This window comes from Zingiber officinale, chromosome 7B, assembly GCF_018446385.1.
Source record: "Zingiber officinale cultivar Zhangliang chromosome 7B, Zo_v1.1, whole genome shotgun sequence".
Taxonomy (NCBI): Eukaryota; Viridiplantae; Streptophyta; class Magnoliopsida; order Zingiberales; family Zingiberaceae; genus Zingiber; species Zingiber officinale.
The window spans coordinates 42,848,074-42,871,447 of NC_055999.1; the positions used below are offsets into that span (position 1 = coordinate 42,848,074).

The following is a 23,374-nucleotide window of genomic DNA, read 5'->3' on the forward strand; positions in this document are numbered from 1 at the left end:
TGACGTTCGAAGGGTTAGGAATAAATATAAGTTTCTGTATGAAAAAGTCCATCGGGACTTCTATGAAAATTGTACTTTAAAACATAGAAGATAGTAATAAACATCAAACAAACAATTTTCATTCCAACACACAATGCTACACTAAATCCTTTACGCACAACTTAACTAGGAAGAGACTGAGGTGGCCATTTCAACATCAGAAATATCAATATCCACAACAGCATCAAAATTGAAGTCGTTACCAGGAGCAAAAGCTGCTTCAAGCTCTTCGGAGGTTTGGATTGTTTTGAACTGACTTTTCACCTTCAGGTTCTCCTAATTTGGGTCATAAAAGCTTTTGACAATTTCAGCAATGAAATGTGTCACAAGTTAAAGGTAAAGAGTACCTAAAAAATGACATGCCTTCTTCACATAATCTCCGATGGTTATACTAACAACTTCTTGTATGCAGAATTTAGTTACTCGGTCTCGCCCAAGCATCTGTAACAGGAAGCTCTTTGGCACCTAGTCCAAATTCAACTAGCAGATGTCATAAGATATTATTTAGAACACTAACTGTATAAACAAGTTTAGATCGAAGTAGATGATTAAGAAAAAGCAGCAGTCACAGAATGACTATTGTGTCATTGCTCTTCAGATTCCTTCAAACTTTGGAACTAGAATAAGAACAATTACCAAGACACAAGCAAGTACCATATTTAGCTTAAACTGAACCTTCAATCCAAATTCCACTTCTTATGATTCCAAATTCTAAGATCGATCTACATAATCATAAGACTAAGAAGTTAGAAACCTATGTTTTGTGCTTAGAGCAAACATTATAATTTTATGTCTCTGATGTAGGTCTTCTCTAATAGGGGCACAATCATAGTTTTTTCCAAAAAGTCTAGCAAAATTAAAAATTAAAATGACACTTGTTAAATTAAAAATGGATATTTAAAAACAGTAGAAGCAGCTATAGGAAAAACTTACATTGGATGTCTTTCCTTGAATCATCCACCAAACATGCCAAAGAAAACATAGATATTTTTAATCACAGCTCGAGTGAGGAAGCAGGAAAGCTAGTGAATTAAGGTAGGGAACAGCCAGCCAAGCATATTTCGAAAAAAAAAATAACACAAAAATATACTTTCAAAGATTACTGCCAATAGCTTCGAGTTTGTGTAAACAAACCTCCTTTCTTTCTCCGAAATCCTGGGACTGGAGGTGCAGTACCAGCCAAGTTTGTCAATACAGCATCAAACGCTTTCTGCGTTTCCTCTCCTGTTAGATCCACTCTTAGCTGATACATAAAAAACTAATAATCTGTCAGAAAGCAAGCAATCAACATATGATTTTACAAACAGATAACAAGTCAATCTTGTTTCCAGCAGATTTTGTGCATAACGCATAGATCATGCAAAAGGTTGTGAGAGTGCCACTATCCACAAACTGAATACATCCAAGTCGTGAGCTCACATTAATCTTATCATTGTCCCGTGACTGGACAACTATTTTAATATCATCCAATCTCAAGTCATTCTTTGAAGTATTGGATATCGATGCTTCTAAACCTAAAATCACCAAAAAAAATATTTTTAGACTTTGATTTGATAGGTTAAGCAACTAAGATACCAAGAAAGATCAAATTTAGACTTAATGGAATTGGGAATTCACCTGGACCAACTGCATGTACAGACCATGGCCAATTCCTGGAGTCTCTACCATATGGAAACAAAAGTCTAAAAATAATGTATTAGTTAGTTGTAAGAACTTGAAAGAAGCAACAATTATATCGAAAGAAATGAATCTAGCAAAAAAATTAGATGTCCATACACCACACACTGTACAATATACTACAAGCAGACGTGCCACTCATTTTATTGATAACATGTAAATCCTAGTAAAGAAACGAAAGTTATAATGACATATCAAAGTCAAAGACAGAGAAACACTTATCATACACATGAAGCAGAGGATATATAAAACTGAAAGATTGTTTGGCATATAATGCACTAGAAACTTAATTTGCCTAGGCTAGAAAACATTCACATATCCAAACAAAGGACAGTCTCAAATTCTCAACTAATTCTGAATTATCTTAAGTTGCAATAGCTAGATTATTGAGTAGCATGTTACAGCTAGGGCCAAAATAATATGCGGAACAACTTGTACATTGAGCTTATTTGACCTTGATAATTGATTGATAGTCAAGGATGATGAGGTAATGGAAGCCAAATTGTCTAAAGTGAAATGAGAATCTAGGATGAAAATCATGTTAATAACTACATATTACAAACATTAATCCACTAACCACTAACTCCATATTAATACCATTTAACCGACTAACTCCATAATACAAACATTAACATCCACTAACACTTAATCATGGAACCCACTAACTCGTGACTCAACAATCCCTCCCTTAAACTAATGTTTCAAACATAATAATTAGTTTAATAAGAGTTAAACTTTGGCTAAACTTTTTCGTGTCACCTACCTTATAGACTTCTTATCTCCTAAGTGTTTGATTTACCTAGAACAACGTACAATGCTTCTACTACTATATCTGCGATATAGTCCCAAAATCTGACAATTATAATAATTTTTTGCACCTCCTTACCTTCGTCGTGTTAGAATATTGAGAGACTTCCCAATCCTCAGAAGAGAACATGGTTTTCAATCCGACTTTTTTCTGATTCAACGGTTTTAACAGGAGAAAGTGAGTGGCAAATCTAGTCGCTCCTGGTCGTAGAATCTCTCTATCAATAACTTTCCTCATTAATCCATGAACTCATTGATGATTATAGAGGAATTTTGTTAAAGATTGACCTTTTTTCACTACCTCCTTCACTCTATCGAGCTTATCGATATCTGCCATAATCAAATCGATACAGTGTGCTGCGCATGATGTCCAAAATAATATTTAAAACTTTTGCTCCAATAACTCTCTAGCCCTCTTAAAGTTGGCGTCATTATCTGTAATCACCTATACTATATGTTCTGCACATATCTCTTGAACTACACTATCCATTAAATGATATATGTAGGGTGCATCATGATAGTCTGTAGTTACATCAATAGATTTATGAAATATCACCTTTCTATTGCAGTATAGTAAGTTGATAATGCTCATCCGTGTAGGTCCTGTCCAGCCATCACATATCAACATAACCCCATATAAACTTTATTTCTTCTTGCATGATAGGATCTAAGTCTTTATCTCCTCCACTTGTTCATCTAAATATGGACCGGTAATTTCATATGCAGTTGGAGGTTGAAAACCAGGACAAGATTTTTGGATGTTGGACACCATACTACGGTAGTATGTGTTGTTTGTTGCATTAGGGGGAATATGATTGAAATGAAAAAATTTAACAATACTTTTACCGATTGATTTCTTCTTCTCTTTTAATATGCATCATCAATCCTAGTCTGCTTACTAGCTTGGTCTGGGAATCCTAGTGGATCAATATCGGCAATATCAATTGCACATCTTCATTCCATAGAAGGAAAAAACGACTAATACCACCTTATGTTGAAGGAATATGAACACTTGCACTCCTTCCTAATGTTGTTGTAGTAGTTGAGCCACTTCCATTGACACCAGAGCCACTTTTATGCTGTATATTTTGCTCATAGTCATATTGAGTTCGAGATGCACTGAGAGATGCTAAAAAGTCTTCGTCATTTGGAACTTCATCACAACCTTCAAATTCATCATAGATTGGTTTTTTAGAACTTTGGCTATCAACAAGTTCACGTTGTTATTGTTGTTTATACTTTAATGCTTTTTTGCCATCAAGTTCCTCTTTCATTGCACGACAAACTTCTTGAAAAACTTTTGGACAATTAAAAACATCCGGATATTGTTTTAGGCGTGTGACTCCATCACCGCGTCTAATCATATCACAATGTAAACATTGCCAATAGAATCGATTTTCTAATTGACGTGCATGTCTCCAAGTTGGATCATGAGATTATTGTTTTGGTGTCATTACCTATGCATTATAAAAAATTAAGAAAAATACAATAATACACATTTCCAAGTAATGATCATCATTTTATAACATCAAAAATGTATTTATTATTAGAATTTAATATATAATAATTATATAAATTAAATATTTATTCATTTAATTCATTTTTAATTTAAATAATATATATTTTAAATAGTAAAAAATAGAATAATAAAAATAAAAAATATATAAATATAATTTATTAGAATATTTTAAAATTTTTAAATGAAATTTAAAATAATATAAAATATGAAAATATAAATCCGAATTGTTATAATTTTTTAATAGAAATTAACTAAATTACTATATCAGGAAAAAAATATTGCTCGAGTTTTAGGGCTTTCGACAAGCCACATCGCGGAGGCTTCCAGTAGCGCCCGGAAGGCCTCTAAAAGCTTCCGGCGGGCTAGAAGGCGTCGGGGAGGCTTCCAGCCCCGAGGGAGGTGCCCCGGACGCTTCCAATGTCGTGGGAGGAGCCCCGCCTCGTGATGCCTCCGCCGACGCTTGCGAGCTGTTTGTGTGCTCGTGTACCGGTCATGGTCATTTGCGAACAAGGAAAATAATATTTGTCCGGAGCTACTCACCACCGCCTCACTGCTGCTCGCAGCTATTCGCCTCGCCTCATAGTCGCTCGCCGCTACTTGCTTCTCAGTCGCTCGTCGCTGATCCATCGGCGCCTGCCTCCCCTTCTCTCCTTTATACAAACGATCACGGTGACAGGAGGAATCGATTTGATTCCTCCTATCGTCTGTGGCATGATCGATTGATCATGACGGAAGGAATCGATTCGATTCCTTCTGTCGATAGAGGAATCGAATCCGATTCCTTCTATCGTGCATGCGTGATGGCAAAATCTTCACGCAATGGGTGCCTATTTCGGTTCGCCGAATGGTAAATACTGTGCATGCTAGGCGGCACGACACGGTATTTCACTCCTTGGTCATCAGTATCACTTTGAATCTCCGTGAACCTTAGACATGTGGGTTATGGGCCAGCACACTTCCGTTTTGATACCACTATTAACAAAAAAAATGTACCAAGTTTTGTACAATCACATAATTAACAATAGGAGGAAACCAACAATATCAAAAAGGGAGGGGAACAAGGGAGATAAATTCTTCCTCCACTTTCATTGATGAGCAACCAACCCATCATAGGCTAATATACATAACTGAAAGTCGTATGAAACATAGTCACTATTACACTAACTCCTAATCATAAAATATACACTAACCACTAACTCCAAAATACAAACATTAATCCACTAACTTCTCATCCACTATTCACTAACTCCATAATAGAACCATTAAGACATTAACTCTATAATACAAACATCCTCTAACACTTAATCATGGAGCCCACTAACCCTCTAACTCATGACTCAACAATTCCATCCTTAAATTGATATTCTAGACATAATCATCAATTTAACAAGAGTTAAAACTTTCGCTAAACTTTCTCGTCGTGCCAACTATCTTTTGAACTTCTCATTTACTAAGTGTTTGGTCTACCTTGACCCACTTGGGCATCCATGATGTGCTCAACATTTGGTCAACTTTTACCTATAAGGACTTTCACTGCCAACACGAATTAGACTTCTCACGATTTCATTTGAAGCATTTCAAACTTCAAACAAAGTGCTTGAAGCTGCCTCTTATGCTTCATCTTTTGCACATATGCTAAAGCAACATCTTCTGCAAGTTTTGCAACTCTAGAAACCATAATCATTTGGTATTCTTTAGAGCTTAAGAAGTTTTTAATGAGTATGCACCAATGGTCATAGTGACTATCAAAGTGTGGGATGACTTGTATAAGACTTTTAAAAGTCATTAGTTTCACTTTGACTCCTCGAATCTTGGACTTGTAGGTTATGGGCGGGCCACACTTCCACTCTAATATCATTGTTAATAAAAAAAAATGTACAAAGTTTTGTATAATCACCCAATAACGATAGGAGGAAGTTGACAATATAGAAAAGGCAGGGGAGATAAATTCTTACATGAAACATAACTACTAACACATTAACTCCTAATTATGAAATATGCACTAACCACTAACTCCATAATACAAACAGAAACCAACTAACTTCTCATCCACTAATCACTAACTCCATAGTACAACCATTCGCCCACTAACTCCATAATACAAGCATTAACACCCATTGACACTTAATAATGGAACCCACTAACTCAAGACTCGACAATCATCCCTTCTTAAATTGATGTTCCAAACATAATAATCAATCTAATAAGAGTTAAACATTAGTAAACTTGTTGTATCAACTAACTATTGGACTTCTCATCTGCCAAGTATATGGTCTACCTTGATCAACTAGGGCATCTGTCACTAGCCTAACATCCGATGATCAATCTTGATCCATAAGGACTTTCACTGCCAATAACAATTGGATTTCTCTCGATTTCATTTGAAGCATTTCAAACACCGAATGAAGTGCTTGAATTTGCTACCTTGTAGCCATGTTGTAAGATCTTTTAATTTCCACTTTTTATGCTTTGTTTTTTGTGCATCTGTCAACACAATTGAATTTACTGCCTTGTAGCCATGTTGTAAGATCTTTTAATTTCAACTTTTTATGCTTTGTTTTTTGTGCATCTGTCAACACAATTGAATTTACTGCCTTGTACCCATGTTGTAAGATCTTTTAATTTCAACTTCTTATGCTTTGTCTTTTGTGCATATGTCAACACAACATCTTTTGCTAGTTCTGTACTCTATAAACCATAATTGTCCTATATTCTTTGGACTTTAAGAAGTTCTCCATGAGCATGCTCTAATGCTTATACTGTGAATTGAAGCATGGGATGGGTGGTTGCATAAAAATTATAGATTCATCATGCTTTCACTTTGATACCACTATTAATTAAACTGTACAAAGTTCTGTACAATCACACAAACAATAGGAGAAAGCCGAGAATACAAAGAAGGCATAGGAGATAAATTCATGCTCCACTTTCTTTGAAGACTAATTAATAACGGAAAGTCATATAAAGCATAACCACTATCACACTAACTCCTAATCATGAGATACACACTAACCACTAACTTCATAATACAAATATTAACCCATTGACTTCTCACCCACTAACCGCCTAAATCCATAATATAAATATTAACCCATTGACTTCTCATCCACTAACCACTAACTTCGTAATGTTGGCGCAAAAAACACCAAATGATCGAACTTAAATTTTAATAATAGCGATTCAAAGTTAAGGATTATTGAAGTTCTACTAAGTCTGACTGAGTGTGCAGGAAAGTCCTAAGTATATTTAGGCAAGGTAAAAGTCCTAGTGAATACTAGACAAGTGGAAAGCCCTAGTTACGACTAGGTAAGGAAGTATTGACTAGCAGAAGTCTTAGCAAGTCGAGGATATCGAGCGAAAAATTCTACTGGTCGAGGACAATAGGTGAAAGTCCTGGAGGTCGCAGACATCAAGCAGAAGACTAGACAGGCCGGGGATCGAACGTCCAGCAGAAAGTCTCAAAGTCTTGGATGTTGAGGAAAAGTCCAAACGGTCTAGAGGACCAGTTTGGCATCAGGTAAACTCTCAAGGAGCATGTGAGGACGCGTTCCATGTAGAGGGAATAGTAGACGTTGGTTTGACCTAGGGTTTCACTGAAATTCGAAAGTCAGGACCGGATAGTCCCGAGACTGTCAAATTCAAATATATTGTTTTGCTTGTTGTGCTAACCTTGTGTTTCAAGAAATCAAATGATGAAAAAAGGGGTCCAGGCGCTCGGGCGTCCAGGCGCCCGCAGTTGGTCCAAGCGCCCAGGAAAAGGGAGAGCTAAGCAAGTGACTAATTGAGGTGGCGCTGACTGATTGGCCGGCACACATCAGCACTCCAGGCGCCCGGACCGATCTGAGCGCCTGGAGTTGGATAAAATTTCAGAGATAAGCTTTCGCCAAGTTGCAGCCACGTTAGCACTCCAGGGCGCCCGGGGTGGTCCGGGCTCTCGAAATAGTGCTATATAAAGGGCCTCAACCAGCAGCATCGAATAACAATTTTCTAGGACTTCCGTTCTTGTGCGCTGCTCTGAAAAGCTCTCAACGACACTCGAACGCTGCTCCGACAACTGGCGATCAAGTTACTCTAATTCTTTTTGTTGTTGGTAACTTTACTTTATAGTTCTTGTACTTCAATTCTTTAACCTTTTTCGAATCTTTAGTGAATTTCCCAACAAAAGCGATCAACGATCGCGGGCCTTGGAGCAGGAGTCATCACAGACTTCGAATCAAGTAAAAAATAACGTATTAGTGTTGTCTCTTGTATTCTTCTCTTAATTCTTTCTTTTCGTTGCGTTTTCTTGATTAATTTACGAAAGACGTGAAAAAGCCAGAGCGCTATTCACCCTCCCCCTCTAGCGCTTTTCGATCCTATAATTGGTATCAGAGTGGGGCCGCTCTGAATCGGTACAATCATCATTCGAGCAAGTTTGTCTCTGAGTATTTTTTGAGTTTTTTTGGAGTCAATCAGAATCGGTGCTATCATCCTTCCGATCAAAAACTTTTTAAATCAAGTGTTACGTTTCTTGAAGTTGGTGCAACACCACTCAAGTTCATTACTTTTCATACCGCACTACTAATCCAATACCAAGTCTTGGAACAAGTTTTCCTCGTTTCTTTGTGTTGAAGATTTCAAATGGACCATCAAGAAGACTACAGTACCCATGGTTTAAAGTGTCGTGCTGAGACGATCGAAACGGGCGAAACATCTCTTTCCGCTCAGCGATCGGCACCGGCACGACCAAGCACCAGACCCGCGATAGGTGCGACGTGTTGCGGGACCCCGTGGTCACAACAGAGGGGTCGCTCGACCCTGTAACAGTAGCAGAGGGGTTGCATAACCCTTCCGCTACCGTCGCGGAGGTATCGTGTGACCTTGCGGTCGCTATAGAGGGGTCGCACGGCCAACACGGTCGCGCCGAGGAGTCAAGTAATCCCCGTGGCCATGGCTGGTCATGCAACCCCGCGACGGCGCCAAAGTCGTGCGGGCTTGCGAGTGGTGTCGGATTTCAAATTTTTTTTAATTAAACTTAAGTTAATTATTTTAATTAACTCCTAACTATGATGGAGATAATCTAAAGAGACTTTATTAAACATTAATAAAACTATCTAATTAATTTTATATTTTATTTATTTTAATTTAAAAATTATAATAAAATTTTTATTTATTTATTTATCTATTTTCATATCTTTTTCTTTTTAAAGATTATTTTTTATATTGTTTATTTTTTAAATATTTATGTTAAATATTTTAATTTTTAATTAATATATTTTTTATTTAAAAAATATCGAAACTATATCAGCACGGCATGATACGGTACCGAACCATATCGTTCCTGTTCAAGATTGAAATCTTGGCACGAGTTGAAATCTGAAACATTGACAGTAACCACACGCTTGCCCCTCTTCTCCAATGAGGATTTTGGATACTGCAAGGCCAGATGGAGTACCATCTCAAGACGCAAGTGGAGATGTAGATCATCATTCAAACCGGATTCACATTTCCCACCAAAGACTGAGTACTCATCCCTTGCGATAAGTGGGGCATACCAACAAGGAAAAAGATCGAAGCTGACGCCAAGACAACTCAGACTCTCCAAATGCGGCATAACTAAAGAGGAGTTGAACTGAGTCGGTCCATTCACAAGTGCAAAGGACCTATGGAAAAAACTAATCGAATTACACGAGGGGACCTCTGATACAAAGGTAAGTAAACGCAACTTAATTTTAAATAAATTATATAATATTAAAATGCAGGATGGTGAATCAGCGAGCCAATTACACGTTTGGATCCAAGTCTACTCAACGGTCTCAACGCGATCAGACAAAAGGTGGAGAACCGCGACATTATAAAGTACACATCAAACGCTTTTATGAGGAAAAATTTATGGGCATCGATGGTAGATGCCTACAAAGTATCCAAGAATCTTTCAAATATTAAACTAGATGAAATGTTTTCTAAATTCAAATTACATGAAGAGACTAATACACTTTCGGTCGAAAAAGCTATTGCTTTAGTTGTAGGTACAAGCAAAACAAAGGAATCAAAGAACAAGTACCGAACTGAACCCGAATCCGAAGGTGAATCAGATTCAAAAGACAATGATAAAATCACTGCCGAGCTCGTGAACCTGGTTCAAAAATTGTACAAAAAGAAGAAGGGGTTCACCAAACGAGAGATCAAGAAGGTGATCGAAACAAAGACGAAGCAATTGAGTCCAAATTCAAGCACGAAGGTGAGTCCAAATTCGAGCACGAAGGCCAAGTCAGAAGTCACATGTTATGGGTGCAACCAGAAGAGGCACTACAAGCCAAAATGTGGACAAGAAGCAAAGAAGAAGAAAAACTATGAAAGCAATGTGGTCTGATTCTTCTAACGAATCAGACGAGGAAGAACAAGCAGGTTTTCTGGCATTACCAGTACAAGTACAAGCACAAGTAGTTAAAACCAAGTCCGAGATCGAATCCGGAGCTGAATCCAAAGTCGAGTTTGAGAGAAGGCACGGGTTCGTATTCGGTTCAGACGATTCTAACTCCATTGTAAGTCCGTCATTAGTAAGATTGCACAATTTAATTTCTTACTTATCTAGAAAATTAGTCAAGTCCAATATCCAAGTCAAGTCACTCTAAAAGGAGGTCAAAGCCCTTAAGGAGGAGGCTAACCCAATTCCTTTAAACGAGCCAGCTTAAATTGGAACTTCAATTCAAGTCCAACAACTTGAGGAAGAAAATTCCAATTTAAAAACTCAAGTCAAAGAACTTAAGGACACATTGGAACAATTCACTTTGTATTCTAAGAACCTTAATCTGATTCTTAGAAACCAAAGAATTATACACAACCGATCCGGACTCGGATATAAAGTTAAACATGGATTCAGATCGTACTTATTTTTAGTAAATTGAACTAATAAAAATCTAGTCCAAGTATGGTCCTTAAGTCTAACTTGATTAATCAAGTTAGACTTAATCAATATTGGGGATCAAATCCATTATCTTGATAGACTTTATCGAGGCTATGATCCAAAAGAGCCAATAGAAAGATCATCTTTATTGTTAGATAGATTTACTTAATTGCTTGATTTACTGCTTTCCTTATATCTGCATAGATTAGGATGGTTAGATAAGAACTTAGGTTTGATCGACACTTGACTAGTAAGGATTTTCAAAAAGAAAGTTAAATATTCAATTTCCTTAAAAGGTTTTGTCTAGACGTGGTTGTTGCTTCGATACCCAAGAATGCCCCAAAAATGTCTTGTGCCTCGCCATAACTTGGAAGTTGATTATCAAAATAGATATTTAACCGATTAACTGTTAAACCTAAGTCTAACTCAAATGTAAATCAATTCTTAGATTTTAAGAAAACCTATAAGGTTCCCTTATTTAAAAATCTAGAATAGGTGAGATGTTAAGGCTTAATTTAATTTGTTTAAACCAACACAACCAACATAATTAATATATTCAACTTATTCAATCTAATTAATTCAACTTAATTAATGTAATTTTAATTAATTCATCTTAACCTAATTAAATTTAATTTAATCTTAATTAATTCAAATCAACCCTATTAATCTATTTAAACTTAAATTTTCAAAATTTAAATTAATTTTTAAAATTTTAATTAATTTTTAAAACTTAAATTAATTTTCAAAACTTTAATTAATTTTCAAAACTTTAATTAATTTTCAAAATTTAAATTAATTTTTAAAACTTAAATTAATTTTCAAAACTTTAATTAATTTTCAAAATTTAAATTAATTTTTAAAACTTTAAATTAATTTTTAAAACTTTAAATTAATTTTCAAAACTTAAATTAATTAATTTTTAACCAAATCAATTTTTCAAAACCTAATTAATTTTTCCAAATTACATTTATGCTTGGACTCTAGAGTTATACTCATGCTATTAACTTTACCTAATTTTTTATTTTTGCAATTTTTTCCTTGTTAAATAAAACAATTATTTAAGCACTTGTATCATCAAAATTTTTAGTTGTTTTCAACTAAGGCATTAATTGAGGGGGAGTTCTTTACATTTCTTTTGCAAATTAGTTTTGATATATCTCAAAAGGGGAGAAAAAAATTAAAAGTTAAGTTGCTAGTTTTCTAAAGCTAAAATTTTTCAAAAAGAAAATAAGTGTTATTTTTCAGGAGGAGTTTAAAATTAAAAAAAAAATTTAGGGAATTTTAACTTTGAAAGCATGAACCTTTTCTAAGTTATGTTTCTATACTTAGAAATTTTAACTTTGAAAACAAAGGCAGTTGAAAATTATTACTTGTATTATGTTGCCATAATAAAAAAGGGAGAGATTGTTGGTGGAGGAAGCACTAGATGATCAAACCCAAGTTTTGATAATGACAAAAAGTTCAAAATTAAGGATTATTATGGTTCTAATAAGTTTGACTGAGTGTGTAAGAAAGTCCTAAGTGAGTTTAGGAAAGGTAAAAGTCTTAATGAATAACTAGGCAGGTGGAAAGCCTAGTTACGGTTAGGCAAGGAAGTCCTGGTCCAAGGGACCAGGAAGAAGTTTTAGCAGGTCAAGGACATCGAGCGAAAAATCCTATTGGTCAAGGACAATAGGTGAAAGTCGTGGAGGTCGCGGACACTAGGCAGAAGACTGGACAGGTCGGGAATAAGACGTCCAATAGAAAGTTCTAAAGTCTCGGATACTGAGTAAAAATTCAAATAGTCTGGAGGACCGGTTTGGCATCAAGTAAACTCTCCTGAAAGGAGGAGTAGGTGATGACGCGTTCCAAGTAAAGGGAACCGTAGACGTCGGTTCAACTTAGGGTTTCACAGAAATTTGAAAGTAAGAACTAGACAGTCCCAAGACTATCAAATTCAAGTATATTGTTTTTCTTGTTGTGCTAACCTTATGTTTTAGGAAATCAAAGGCCAAAAAAAGGGGGTCCAGGAGCCCGGACACAGTCCAAGCACCGGGATGTCTAGGCACCCGCAGTTGGTCCAAGCGCCCGGGAAAGGGGAGAGCCAAGCAGGTGACTAGCTGAGGTGACACTCACTGATTGGTCGGCACACGTCAGCACTCCAGGAGCCTGGACAGGTCCGGGTACCTGGAGTTGGATAAAATTTTAAAGATAAGCTTTTGCCGAGATGGAGCCACGTCAGCACTCCAAGCACCTAGAGTGGTCCAGGGGCTCAAAATAGTGCTATATAAAGGGTCTTAATTAGCATCAAATAGCAATTTTCTACGACTTCTGTTCTTGTGCGCTGCTCCAAAAAGCTCTCAACGACGCTCAAACACTGCTCCAATAACTGACAATCAAGTTCTAATTCTCTTTGTTGTCAGTAACTTTACTTTATAGTTCTTGTAGTTCAATTTTGTAACCTTATTCGAATCCTTAGTGAATTGTCCAACGAAAGCGATCAACAATCGTGGACCTTAGAATAGGAGTCGTCATAGACTTCAAACCAAGTAAAAAAAACGTGTTAGTGTTGCCTTTTGTGTTCTTCTCTTAGGGGGTGTTTGGTTAAATGATGGAAATGACTATGAGTATGGGTTTGATAGTAGGGTGGAATGGGAATAGGAATGAAAATGAAACCCATCAAGTTATATGAGTTTGATTGATTCCCATAAATCTAGTAATCATTCCCAAAATGTCATTCCCAACCCACAATCCAAACACTATCTTTTACTATCATTCCATTCCCTCATTCCCAAACCCATCAACCAAACACCCCCTTAATTCTTTCTTTTCGCTGTGTTTTCTTGATTGATTTACAAAAAATATAAAAAAGCCACGAGTGGTATCCCCCTAGTGATTTTTGATCCTACACATAATACAACTATTAACCCACTAACTCCATAAAACAAACATTAACATCCACTTAAAGTTAATGATGGAACCCGCTAACTCACTAATCATGACTCAACAATCCCTCCCTTAAATTGATGTTCCAAACATAATAATCAATTTAATAAAAGTTAAAGTTTGGCTAAACTTCCTCATCGTATCAAATACCTATTCAACTTCTCATCTACTAAGTGTCCGATCAATCTTTACCCTCTTAGACATCTATCACTTGCTTAATATTTAGTCAACATTGACAACTAAGGACTTTCTTGCCAACACCTACTAGACTTCTCCTCTATCTTCCTCCGTCTTTTGCACATCTATCAATGCAACATCTTTTGCTCGTGTTGCTACTCTAAAAACCATAATCATTCGATATTCTTTAGACCTTAAGAAGTTTTAGATGAGCATGCACCAATGGTCATAGTGACTATTAAAGCATGGGAGGACTTGTTGTACAAAACTTTTGGAAGTCATCCGTTTCAATTTTACTCTCCTTAAACCCTAGGCTTATGGGTTATGGGTCCACCATGCTTCCACTCTGATATCATTATTAATAAAAAAAATGAACAAAGTTTTGTACAATCATACAATAACAATAGTAGAAAGATGAAAATATAGAGAAGGTTAGGGAGATAAATTCTTGCACAGCTTTCATTGATGATCAAACAACCTAAAATAGGCTAATATATAACTCAAAGTTATATGAAACATAACCACTAACACATTAACTCCTAACTGTGAAATATGCACTAACCACTAACTCCATAATACAAACATTAACCGACTAACTTCTCATCCACTAACCACTAACTTCGTAACACTACCATTCACCCACTAACTCTATAATACAAACATTATCACCCACTAACACTTAGCTAAGGAACCCACTAACTCATGACTCGACATTCCTCCCATCTTACATTAAAGTTCCAAACATAATAATCAGTTTAATAAGAGTTAAACTTTGGTTAAATTTTGTTGTTGTGGTAATTACCTGTTGGACTACTCATTTGCCTAGTGTCTAGTCTATCTTAATCCACTTGGACACCTGCCTGACATTAAATCAATCCAATCTTGATTTGTAAGGACTTTCACTGCCAATACTAATTGGATTTCTCTTATTTCATTTGATGCATTTCAAACACCCAATGAAGTGCTTGAAGTTGTTGCATTTAGCCTATGGTGTAAGATCCTTTAATTTCAGTCTCTTATGCTCTGTCTTTTGTGCGATTATCAACACAACATCTTCTACCAATTCTGCTACTTTAGAAATCATAATTGTCCAACATTCTTTAGACTTTAAGAAGTTCTCTATAAGCATGCACTAATAGGCATAGTGAGCATTGAAGAATGGGATAAGTGGTTGTACAAACTTTTGGAAGTCATCAGTTTCACTCTGATACTCCTTGAACCTTGGACCTATGGGTTATAGGCCCACCACGCTTCCACTTTGATATCACTATTAATAAAAATTGTACAAAGTTTTGTACAATCACACAATAACAGTAGGAGAAAGTCGAGAATCTAGAGAAGACGTAGAGATAAATTCATGCTCCACTTTCTTTGAAGACTAATTCATAACTTAAAGTTATATGAAACATAACCACTAACACACTAACTCCTAGTCATGAAATATACACTAACTACTAACTCCATAATACGAATATTAATCCATTGACTTCTCATCCACTAACCACTAATTCTATAATACAACCATTGACTCACTAACTCCATAATACGAATATTAACCCATTGACTTCTCATCTACTAACCCATTGTTCCAAATATAACAATCAGTTTGATAAAAGTTAACTTCCTCATCATGTCAACTACTTGTTGAACTTCTCATCCTTTGCTAGTTTCACTAACCCCATAATACAAACATTAACATCCACTAACAGTTAATCATGGAAACCATTAACTCACTAAATCATGACTCAACAATCCCTCCCTTAAACTGATGTTCCAAATATAACAATCAGTTTGATAAAAGTTAACTTCCTCATCATGTCAACTACTTGTTGAACTTCTCAGCTATTCAGTGTCGATCTATCTTGACCCACTTGGACTTTCTTGCCAACACCCACTTGACTTCTCCACATTTCAACCTCTCATTCTCTGTCTTTTGCATATCTGTCAATGCAACATCCTTTGCTAGTTTTGCTACTCTAGAAACCATAATCATATTATCTGGACCTTAACAAGTTTTTGATGAGCATGCACCAATGGTCATAGTGACTATCGAAGTGTGGGATGACTTGTTGTACAAAACTTTTGAAAGTCTTCAGTTTCACTGACTCTCAAACCTTGGGTTTGTGGGTTTTGGTCCCACCACACTTCCACTTGGATATCATTGTTAATAAAAATATGTACAAAGTTTTGTACAATCATACAATAACAATAGGAGGAAGTTGAAAATATAGAGAAGGCAGGGAAGATAAATTCTCACTCCACTTTCATTGATGAACAACAACCTATAAATAGGATAATATATAACTAGAAGTTATATGGAATATAACCACTAATATATTAACTCCTAATTATGAAACATGCACTAACCACTAACTCTATAATATAAACATTAACCAACTAACTTCTCATCCACTAACCACTAACTCCGTAATACAAACATTGACACTCACTGACACTTAATTATGGAGCCTACTAACTCATTACTCAACAATCCTTTCATATTAAACTGAAGTTACAAACATAATAATCTATTTAAAAAGAGTTAAACTTTGGTTAAATGTCCTCATTGTGGTAATTACTTGTTGGAATTATCATCTGCCAAGTGTCCGATCTACCTTTATCCATTTGAAAATTTGTCACTTATCTCATATCCAATCAATCTTGATTTGTAAGGACTTTCACTGCCAATTCTGATTGGACTTCTCATTTCATTTGAAGCATTTCTATTGCCAAATGAAGTGCTTGAAGTTGCCAGTTTGTAGCCCATGTTGTAAGATCCTTTAATTTCAGTCTCTTATCCTTTATCTTTTGTGCATCTGTCAACAAAACATCTTCTGCTAGTTCTGCTACTTTAGAAACCATAACCGTTCAATATTCTTTAGCCTTTTAAAAGTTCCCCATGAGCATGCTCTAATAGTCTAGTGAGTATCGAAGCATAGGATGGGTGGTTGTACAAAACTTTTGGAAGCCATCAATTTCACTTTGACACTCCTCTAACCTTGGAGTTATGGGTTATTGGCCCACCACGCTTCCACTTTAATACCATTGTTAATAAAAATTGTACAAAGTTTTGTACAATCACACAATAACAATAGGAGAAAGTTGAGAATATAGAGAAGACAAGGGAGATAAATCATGCTCCACTTTCTTTAAAGACTAATTCATCGTCATGTCAACTACCTATTGAGCTTCTCATCTACCGAGTGTTCGGTCTACCTTGACCCATTTGGACATCCATCACCCGCTTGATCTAGTTATCCTTGACCTATAAGGACTTTCACTATCAACACCGATTAGACTTCTCCTGATTTCATTTAGACTTCTCCTGATTTCATTTGAAGTATTTCAAATGTCGAATGAAGTGCTTTAAGTTACTGCCTTTTAGCCCATGTTGTAAGATCCTTAACTTTAGTCTCTTATACTTTGTCTTTTGCACATCTATCAATACAACATCTTCGGCTAGTTTTGTTACTCTAGAAACCATAATTGTCTAATATTCTTTGGACCTTAAGAAGCTCTTTAGCATGCTCCAATGGTCATAGTGAGTATCAAAACGTGGGATAGGTGGTTGTACAAAACTTTTGGAAGCCATCAATTTTACTTTGACTCTCTTCGAACCTTGGACCTGTGGGTTATAGGCCCTCCATGCTTCCACTTTGATATCGCTTTTAATAAAAATTGTACAAACTTTTCTACAATCACACAACATCAATAGGAGGAAGCCGAGAATATAAAGAAGACTTGGGAGATAAATTCTTATTGCACTTTCATTAAAGGCCAATTCATAACTAAAAGTCATATGAAACATAAGCACTAACACACTAACTCCTAATCATGAAATATGCACTAACCACTAACTCCATAATAAGAATATTAAACCACTAATTTCTCATCCACTAACAACTAACTCCATAATAAATTATTAACCCACTAACTTTATAATACAAACATTTGTTAGATTTTGAGAGATGTTATAAGGTAATCCGCCTTACGGTTTTTACTAAATATAGATTACTATTTGAGTACATATTATATGTTTGATTGTTTTAAACTCATTTACTGAATGTCCGTAATACAATTCATAGCATGAGAGAAATTATGATTGGATCACAACTAGTAATTATCTCTACATGTGCAATTATGAACATATTGGAATTTCTCTAGTCGTCGAATTGATGCATTCGGACATCATCAATTCTGTAAAACTAGCACGGGTTATACTCCTTGGTTCGCCAAGCAATTATTTTCTCACTGGCTTGAGACATTAGGATGTCGAGAGTAAAACGTGGATGCTAGTTATGGTAACTAGTTCATTGGAGTGATTCATTGTAAGACTTCATATGGTTATCTATATATATAGATATGTCTATGAAGCTCTTACTACAGCTCGAGTGCCACTTTCGTTCGACTTAAGGTATACAAGTCATCTTGGTAGACTTATACTTTGACATCTTAAGCAAGCACCTCATTAAGGTGTTGACCCGGGATGATTGGATATAAGTCGAAATGCCTAAAAATGTTTAGATAGCCCACAGAGGATTCACCGCTTCTTGTGAGGAGATGTATACCTTATGGTCATTCGTTAGGATTATTACTCAAAGTCTTTGGCCAAAGCATCGCATGTTAACAGTGCGAGACTCTTAGACACATGTATAAGTAATTTGAATCCATAAAACGAGGAAGTATTACTTGGGTTAGGGTGACATAGTCAGTCTAGTAGGGACAGACACATAGACGATGTCATGAACCAAGTGGATATAAGACAAGTGAAAGGAGCAAGGCATGACTCACTGTAACTGTTGAAGGGTTTAGAATTAATTCTAAGATCAACCATGATTTTTTGGCTAATTTGGGATCATGATGTACTACTAAGGGGGCGTTTGGTTTAGGGGAATAGGAGTGGGGAATGGGAATGGGAATCATTGATTGCCATTGTTAATGTTTGGATTATAGGAATAGGAATGCAAATAAGGGAATGAATCCTTGAAATTGGGAAATAACTCATTCTCATGTATCTCCCCTTCAATGAGCCATTACCCTATTTTCATCAATCAAAATATTCTCTTATTCCAAAAATACCCTTGACCTAAAACTAAAATTTTCTCCCTTAATATCAAATATCAAAATATATTTATTCATTTTTTCTTTCATATCACTTCTCTCTCCTTGTTCTCTCTCATCATATTTTCTCTCTCATCATATTTTCTCTCTCATCATTTTATCACACACTTTCTCTCTCCTATCACACTCTCTTTCCTTTTTTCTCATTACACTTTCTCCCTCATCATACTTTCTCTCTCCTCAATCTCTTCCATCGCACTCTCTTCCTTCTTTTTTCTCATCATACTTTCTCTCTCCTCAATCTCTCCCATCACACTCCTTTTTTATTTTTTTTTATTACACTTTCACTCTCATCACACTTTATCTCTCCTCAATCTCTCTTGTCACACTCCCTCCTTTTTTTTCCTCAACACACTTTCTCTCTCATCATACTTTCTCCCTCATCATACTTTCTCTCTCCTCAATCTCTCCCATCACACTCAATGTTCTCTTTTTTTCATCATACTTTCTCTCTCATCATACTTTATCTCTCATCATACTTTCTCTCTCCTCAATATCTCTCATCACACTCTCTATCCTCATTTTTTCTCTTTACATTTTCTCTCTCTTCATCCTCTCTCTTCATCCTCTCCCATCATACTTTCTCTCACATCATATTTTCTCTCTCATCTTTTCTCATCATGCTCTCTCCTATCACACTCTTTTTTCTCATTTTCTCTCATCACACTTTCTCTCTTTTCATTCTTTCACATCACACTTTCTCTCTCTTCATTCTTTCTCATCACACTTTCTCTCTCATCATATTTTCTCTCTCATCATTCTCTTTCATCATTTTTTTTCTCACATTCATCTTTCTCTCACATCTAATTTTTTCTCTTATTTTTCTTTAAGGGTAAAAAAAGAAAATTTTGATTTATTCCGATAGAAAATATGCAACTAACCAAATATTACTTTTAAGAGTGATATCCATGCTCATACCCATTCCCATTCCACAATACAATGATTCTCATTCCGATTCCTATTCCTAGGAAAGAACCAAACGCCCCCTAAGTGTCACTCATGATTGTTCTATAATTAAGTAGTTAATTATGGACAACCAAGATAAACCGGGAACCTATTGGGTCACACGCACTAACGAGTCTCTAAAAGACGTAAAACAAGTTAAAGAATAGGATTTTTAGATCAAGAAATAAATATTTGGTTGGACCATAAATAAGACAAATTTGGAAATATTTGTCATAATGGAAGCGCGGATGGATTACATCTCTTATGGTAGAGTTGAACCATATTTAGTTTAATCATGAATTAGTCATGAGCCAACTTAGTTTAGTTGTAAACCAAAGCAAGGGGTTAATAGGCTAATTTTTGGTTAAAGGATAATGGGTTGGATTTGGGCTTTCTAATCCAACTCATTAAAGAGGATTATATATAGATATAATTATGAGAGAATTAGATACAAGTTTCATTATTTGTTTGATTGGCTTTTGGAAACCCAATCCTCCTCTCCCTCTCCCCTCTCTTTACCGCCACCCACAACAAAGAGAAATCCTTCTTCTTGTTGTCTTGACCACCGGAAGGGAGAGAACTCTCCCTTGTGTGCTTCTCTTTTTCTTCCTCTTAATTTCTCTTCTTCGCTCGTGGCTAGTAACTTCCGAAGGAGAGGCTTGTACTCAAGGAGTTGTCTTAAGGAGCACGACGTGGATACGAATAGAGGCGAGGTTCGACAACGTCACTACGGTTGATATCCTTTTCGTTACAGGTCATCTGTAAGGTATACCTAGCATAAATTTACTTCCCATAAAATTTTAATTATGCGATTATGTTTGGCATGTTGTATCCTTGTATGCGTGTAGTGTGTGTGATGTAATAATTAGGAATTATTATTGTTTTATTTTCCGCTGCGCATGTTTACGAAACGTGTTCTAACACGCACCCGCATCGGGCATATCCCAACAACATTAACATCCACTAATAGTTAATCATTAAACCCACTAACCCACTAAATTATGACTAAGCAATCCCTCTCTTAAATTAATGCTCTAAACATAACAATCAGTTTAACAAGAGTTAAACTTTGGCTAAACTTCCTTGTCATATCAACAACCAGTTGAACTTCTCATCTACCAAGTATCTGCACTACTTTGACCAATTTGTAAATCCATCACCCGCCTGATTCAGTCATCTTTGACGTGTAGAGACTTTCACAGCCGACACCGATTAGACTTCTCCTTCATTCGAAGCATTTTAAATGTCGAATGAAATACTTGAAGTTATTGTCTTTTCGTCCATGTTATTAGATCCTTAATTTAGTCTTTTATGCTCTGTCTTTTGCTACATTAGAAACCATAACTGTCTAATTTTTTTTTGGACCTTGAGAAGTTCTTGAGCATGCTCCAATGGTCATAGTGAGTATCGAAGCATGGAATGGTGGTTGTTTAAACTTTTGGAAGGCATCAGTTTTACTTTAACTCTCCTCGAACCATGAACCTATGGGTTATAAGCCCACCACACTTCCACTTTGACACCACTGTTACAAAGTTTTGTACAATCACAACAACAATAGGAGGAAGCCGAGAATCTAGAGAAGGCATGGGAGATAAATTCTTGCTCCTCTTTCATTAAAGGCTAATTCATAATTTAAAGTCATATGGAACATGACCACTAACACACTAACCCCTAATCATGAAATATGCACTAACCACTAACTACATAATACAAATATTAACCCACTAACTTCTCATCCACTAAGCACTAACTCCATAATAGGACCATTAACACCCACTAACATATAATCGTGGAACTCACTAACCCTCTAAACATTGAAATCTGAGATATCTTTAATTCTTTATCACATCCATTCATGTGTCCAAGAACAGATAGTTAGTCCAATGAAGATTAAAACAGCAATGGTTCAACTCAAGATGTGAACCCAGCTCTTTCATTTCTCCCAACACCACAAAAAGGGAACAAAATGAAATCTTGAAAACATTAACAGGAAAAAAAAATGGTGGTTTACCTTTGACTTTCCCACGCATTACACACCGCAACACTCTCAAAAGTTCTACTTACCTGCACAATCGATCAAGTTTAGGATCAACATCAAATGCAGCAATTAACACAATCCACACTACATGCATTCTAACAGACAGCCAGCAAATAACAAGGGTAATCTGACTTAAAAAATCAACCATTTGACCTCTCATTCAAATTTATCACTAAGTTCAACAAAACAGGAAACAAGATGCACTTGGGGTTCATATCCTTCCGTAAAAGCACAATCTTTTTTTTCATATCCAACAAAGAAAAAAACGCATACTTGATGAAACAGGGACTGAGTTATCTGAAGCGGGAGCTTAGGACCGACTGCGATGGTAGTCATTAACGCCATCATTCCTCCTAAACTTTCTCAAAAATAAAACAATATAATATAATAGAGCCCTAATTTCCCTACAGAAAAATGAACGCTCCTTCTTTGCTTCTCTTATCTACTGTTATCAAAAAGAAGCGGTGCGCGCATGCGCTAAATCGACAAGCAGGGATGTCTCAAGGTTACACGAGGCCGTAGGTAAAAATAAAATAGAATAATTTTTAATAATGTTTTTTAAAAAATTAAAATTTTCTTTATTTTTTTTTATTCAGACTTGGAACTGGTGGATTTATTTTTAAAAATAAATTAGATTTAAAAATTTATGTCGTGTAATTTTAATTTGATGATATTTCAAAATTTGATTATTATCGATATAAATATATAAAAAAATTTTGATGCAATTACTAATAATTTAGATTTGGGTTCATAGTTCATTCCTTCCATAATATAAAAAAAAAAAAGTAAAAAGAATATTACCAAGTAAAATATGAGGAGGATGTCATTCTTAGAGAACATGAAAGAGGAAAAAATACATAGAACATTAATGAGAGAATGAATAGATGTTCAACTAATTATAAAATGAGATAAAAGAAAAGAAATTAGATGTAAGATCTTATATAATTATATTATAACTTTAGGATTAAAGAATATAATTATTATAATTAATATGTAATTAAATATAATTATCATTGAAATTAATTGAAGAGTACAGAAAAATTGAAATAAAATAAAATCAAATAAAATCATTGCATTGAAATCAATGCAAAATCTAAAACAAAATCTAAAGAACACTAGAATAGAAATTGAAGCAAGTCAAATTAAAACAAAATATGCCACTAGAACGGAAATCGAAACAAGTCAAATTAAAACAAAATATGTATGCATGCATACATAATGTAGTTTGGGACTGCACAGT

The 23,374-nt window shown here is 35.5% G+C and overlaps 1 protein-coding gene across 3 annotated transcripts; it reads right to left on the reverse strand.

Annotated features, from left to right (window-relative positions):
* On the reverse strand, positions 1 to 22,618 carry LOC122005704. Of its 3 annotated transcripts, none has more exons than XM_042560832.1 (8): positions 22,408 to 22,618; positions 22,108 to 22,160; positions 1,657 to 1,721; positions 1,459 to 1,553; positions 1,174 to 1,282; positions 973 to 986; positions 403 to 504; positions 1 to 315 (listed from the first exon to the last, which is right to left on the reverse strand). In XM_042560832.1, the coding sequence occupies exons 1-8, from the start codon at positions 22,480 to 22,482 to the stop codon at positions 166 to 168; spliced, it is 663 nt and encodes a 220-aa protein (XP_042416766.1). In that variant the 5' UTR covers positions 22,483 to 22,618; the 3' UTR covers positions 1 to 165. The 3 variants fall into 3 exon arrangements, with proteins under 3 accessions (XP_042416766.1, XP_042416767.1, XP_042416768.1); XM_042560833.1 differs by having other exon boundaries at positions 387 to 504; XM_042560834.1 differs by having other exon boundaries at positions 172 to 334; positions 387 to 504.
* Between the last annotated feature and the right edge of the window lie 756 nt (positions 22,619 to 23,374).

Bases quoted from the DNA above. Each gene is read 5' to 3' on its own strand.
- LOC122005704 (XM_042560832.1), bottom strand. From the start codon at position 22,482: ATGATGGCGTTAATGACTACCATCGCAGTCGGTCCTAAGCTCCCGCTT. The intron at 1,283-1,458 runs GTGAGCTCACGA...TTTATGTATCAG, and splicing joins GGGACAATGATAAGATTAAT to CTAAGAGTGGATCTAACAGG. The intron at 316-402 runs GCATGTCATTTT...GACCCAAATTAG, and splicing joins TCGGAGATTATGTGAAGAAG to GAGAACCTGAAGGTGAAAAG.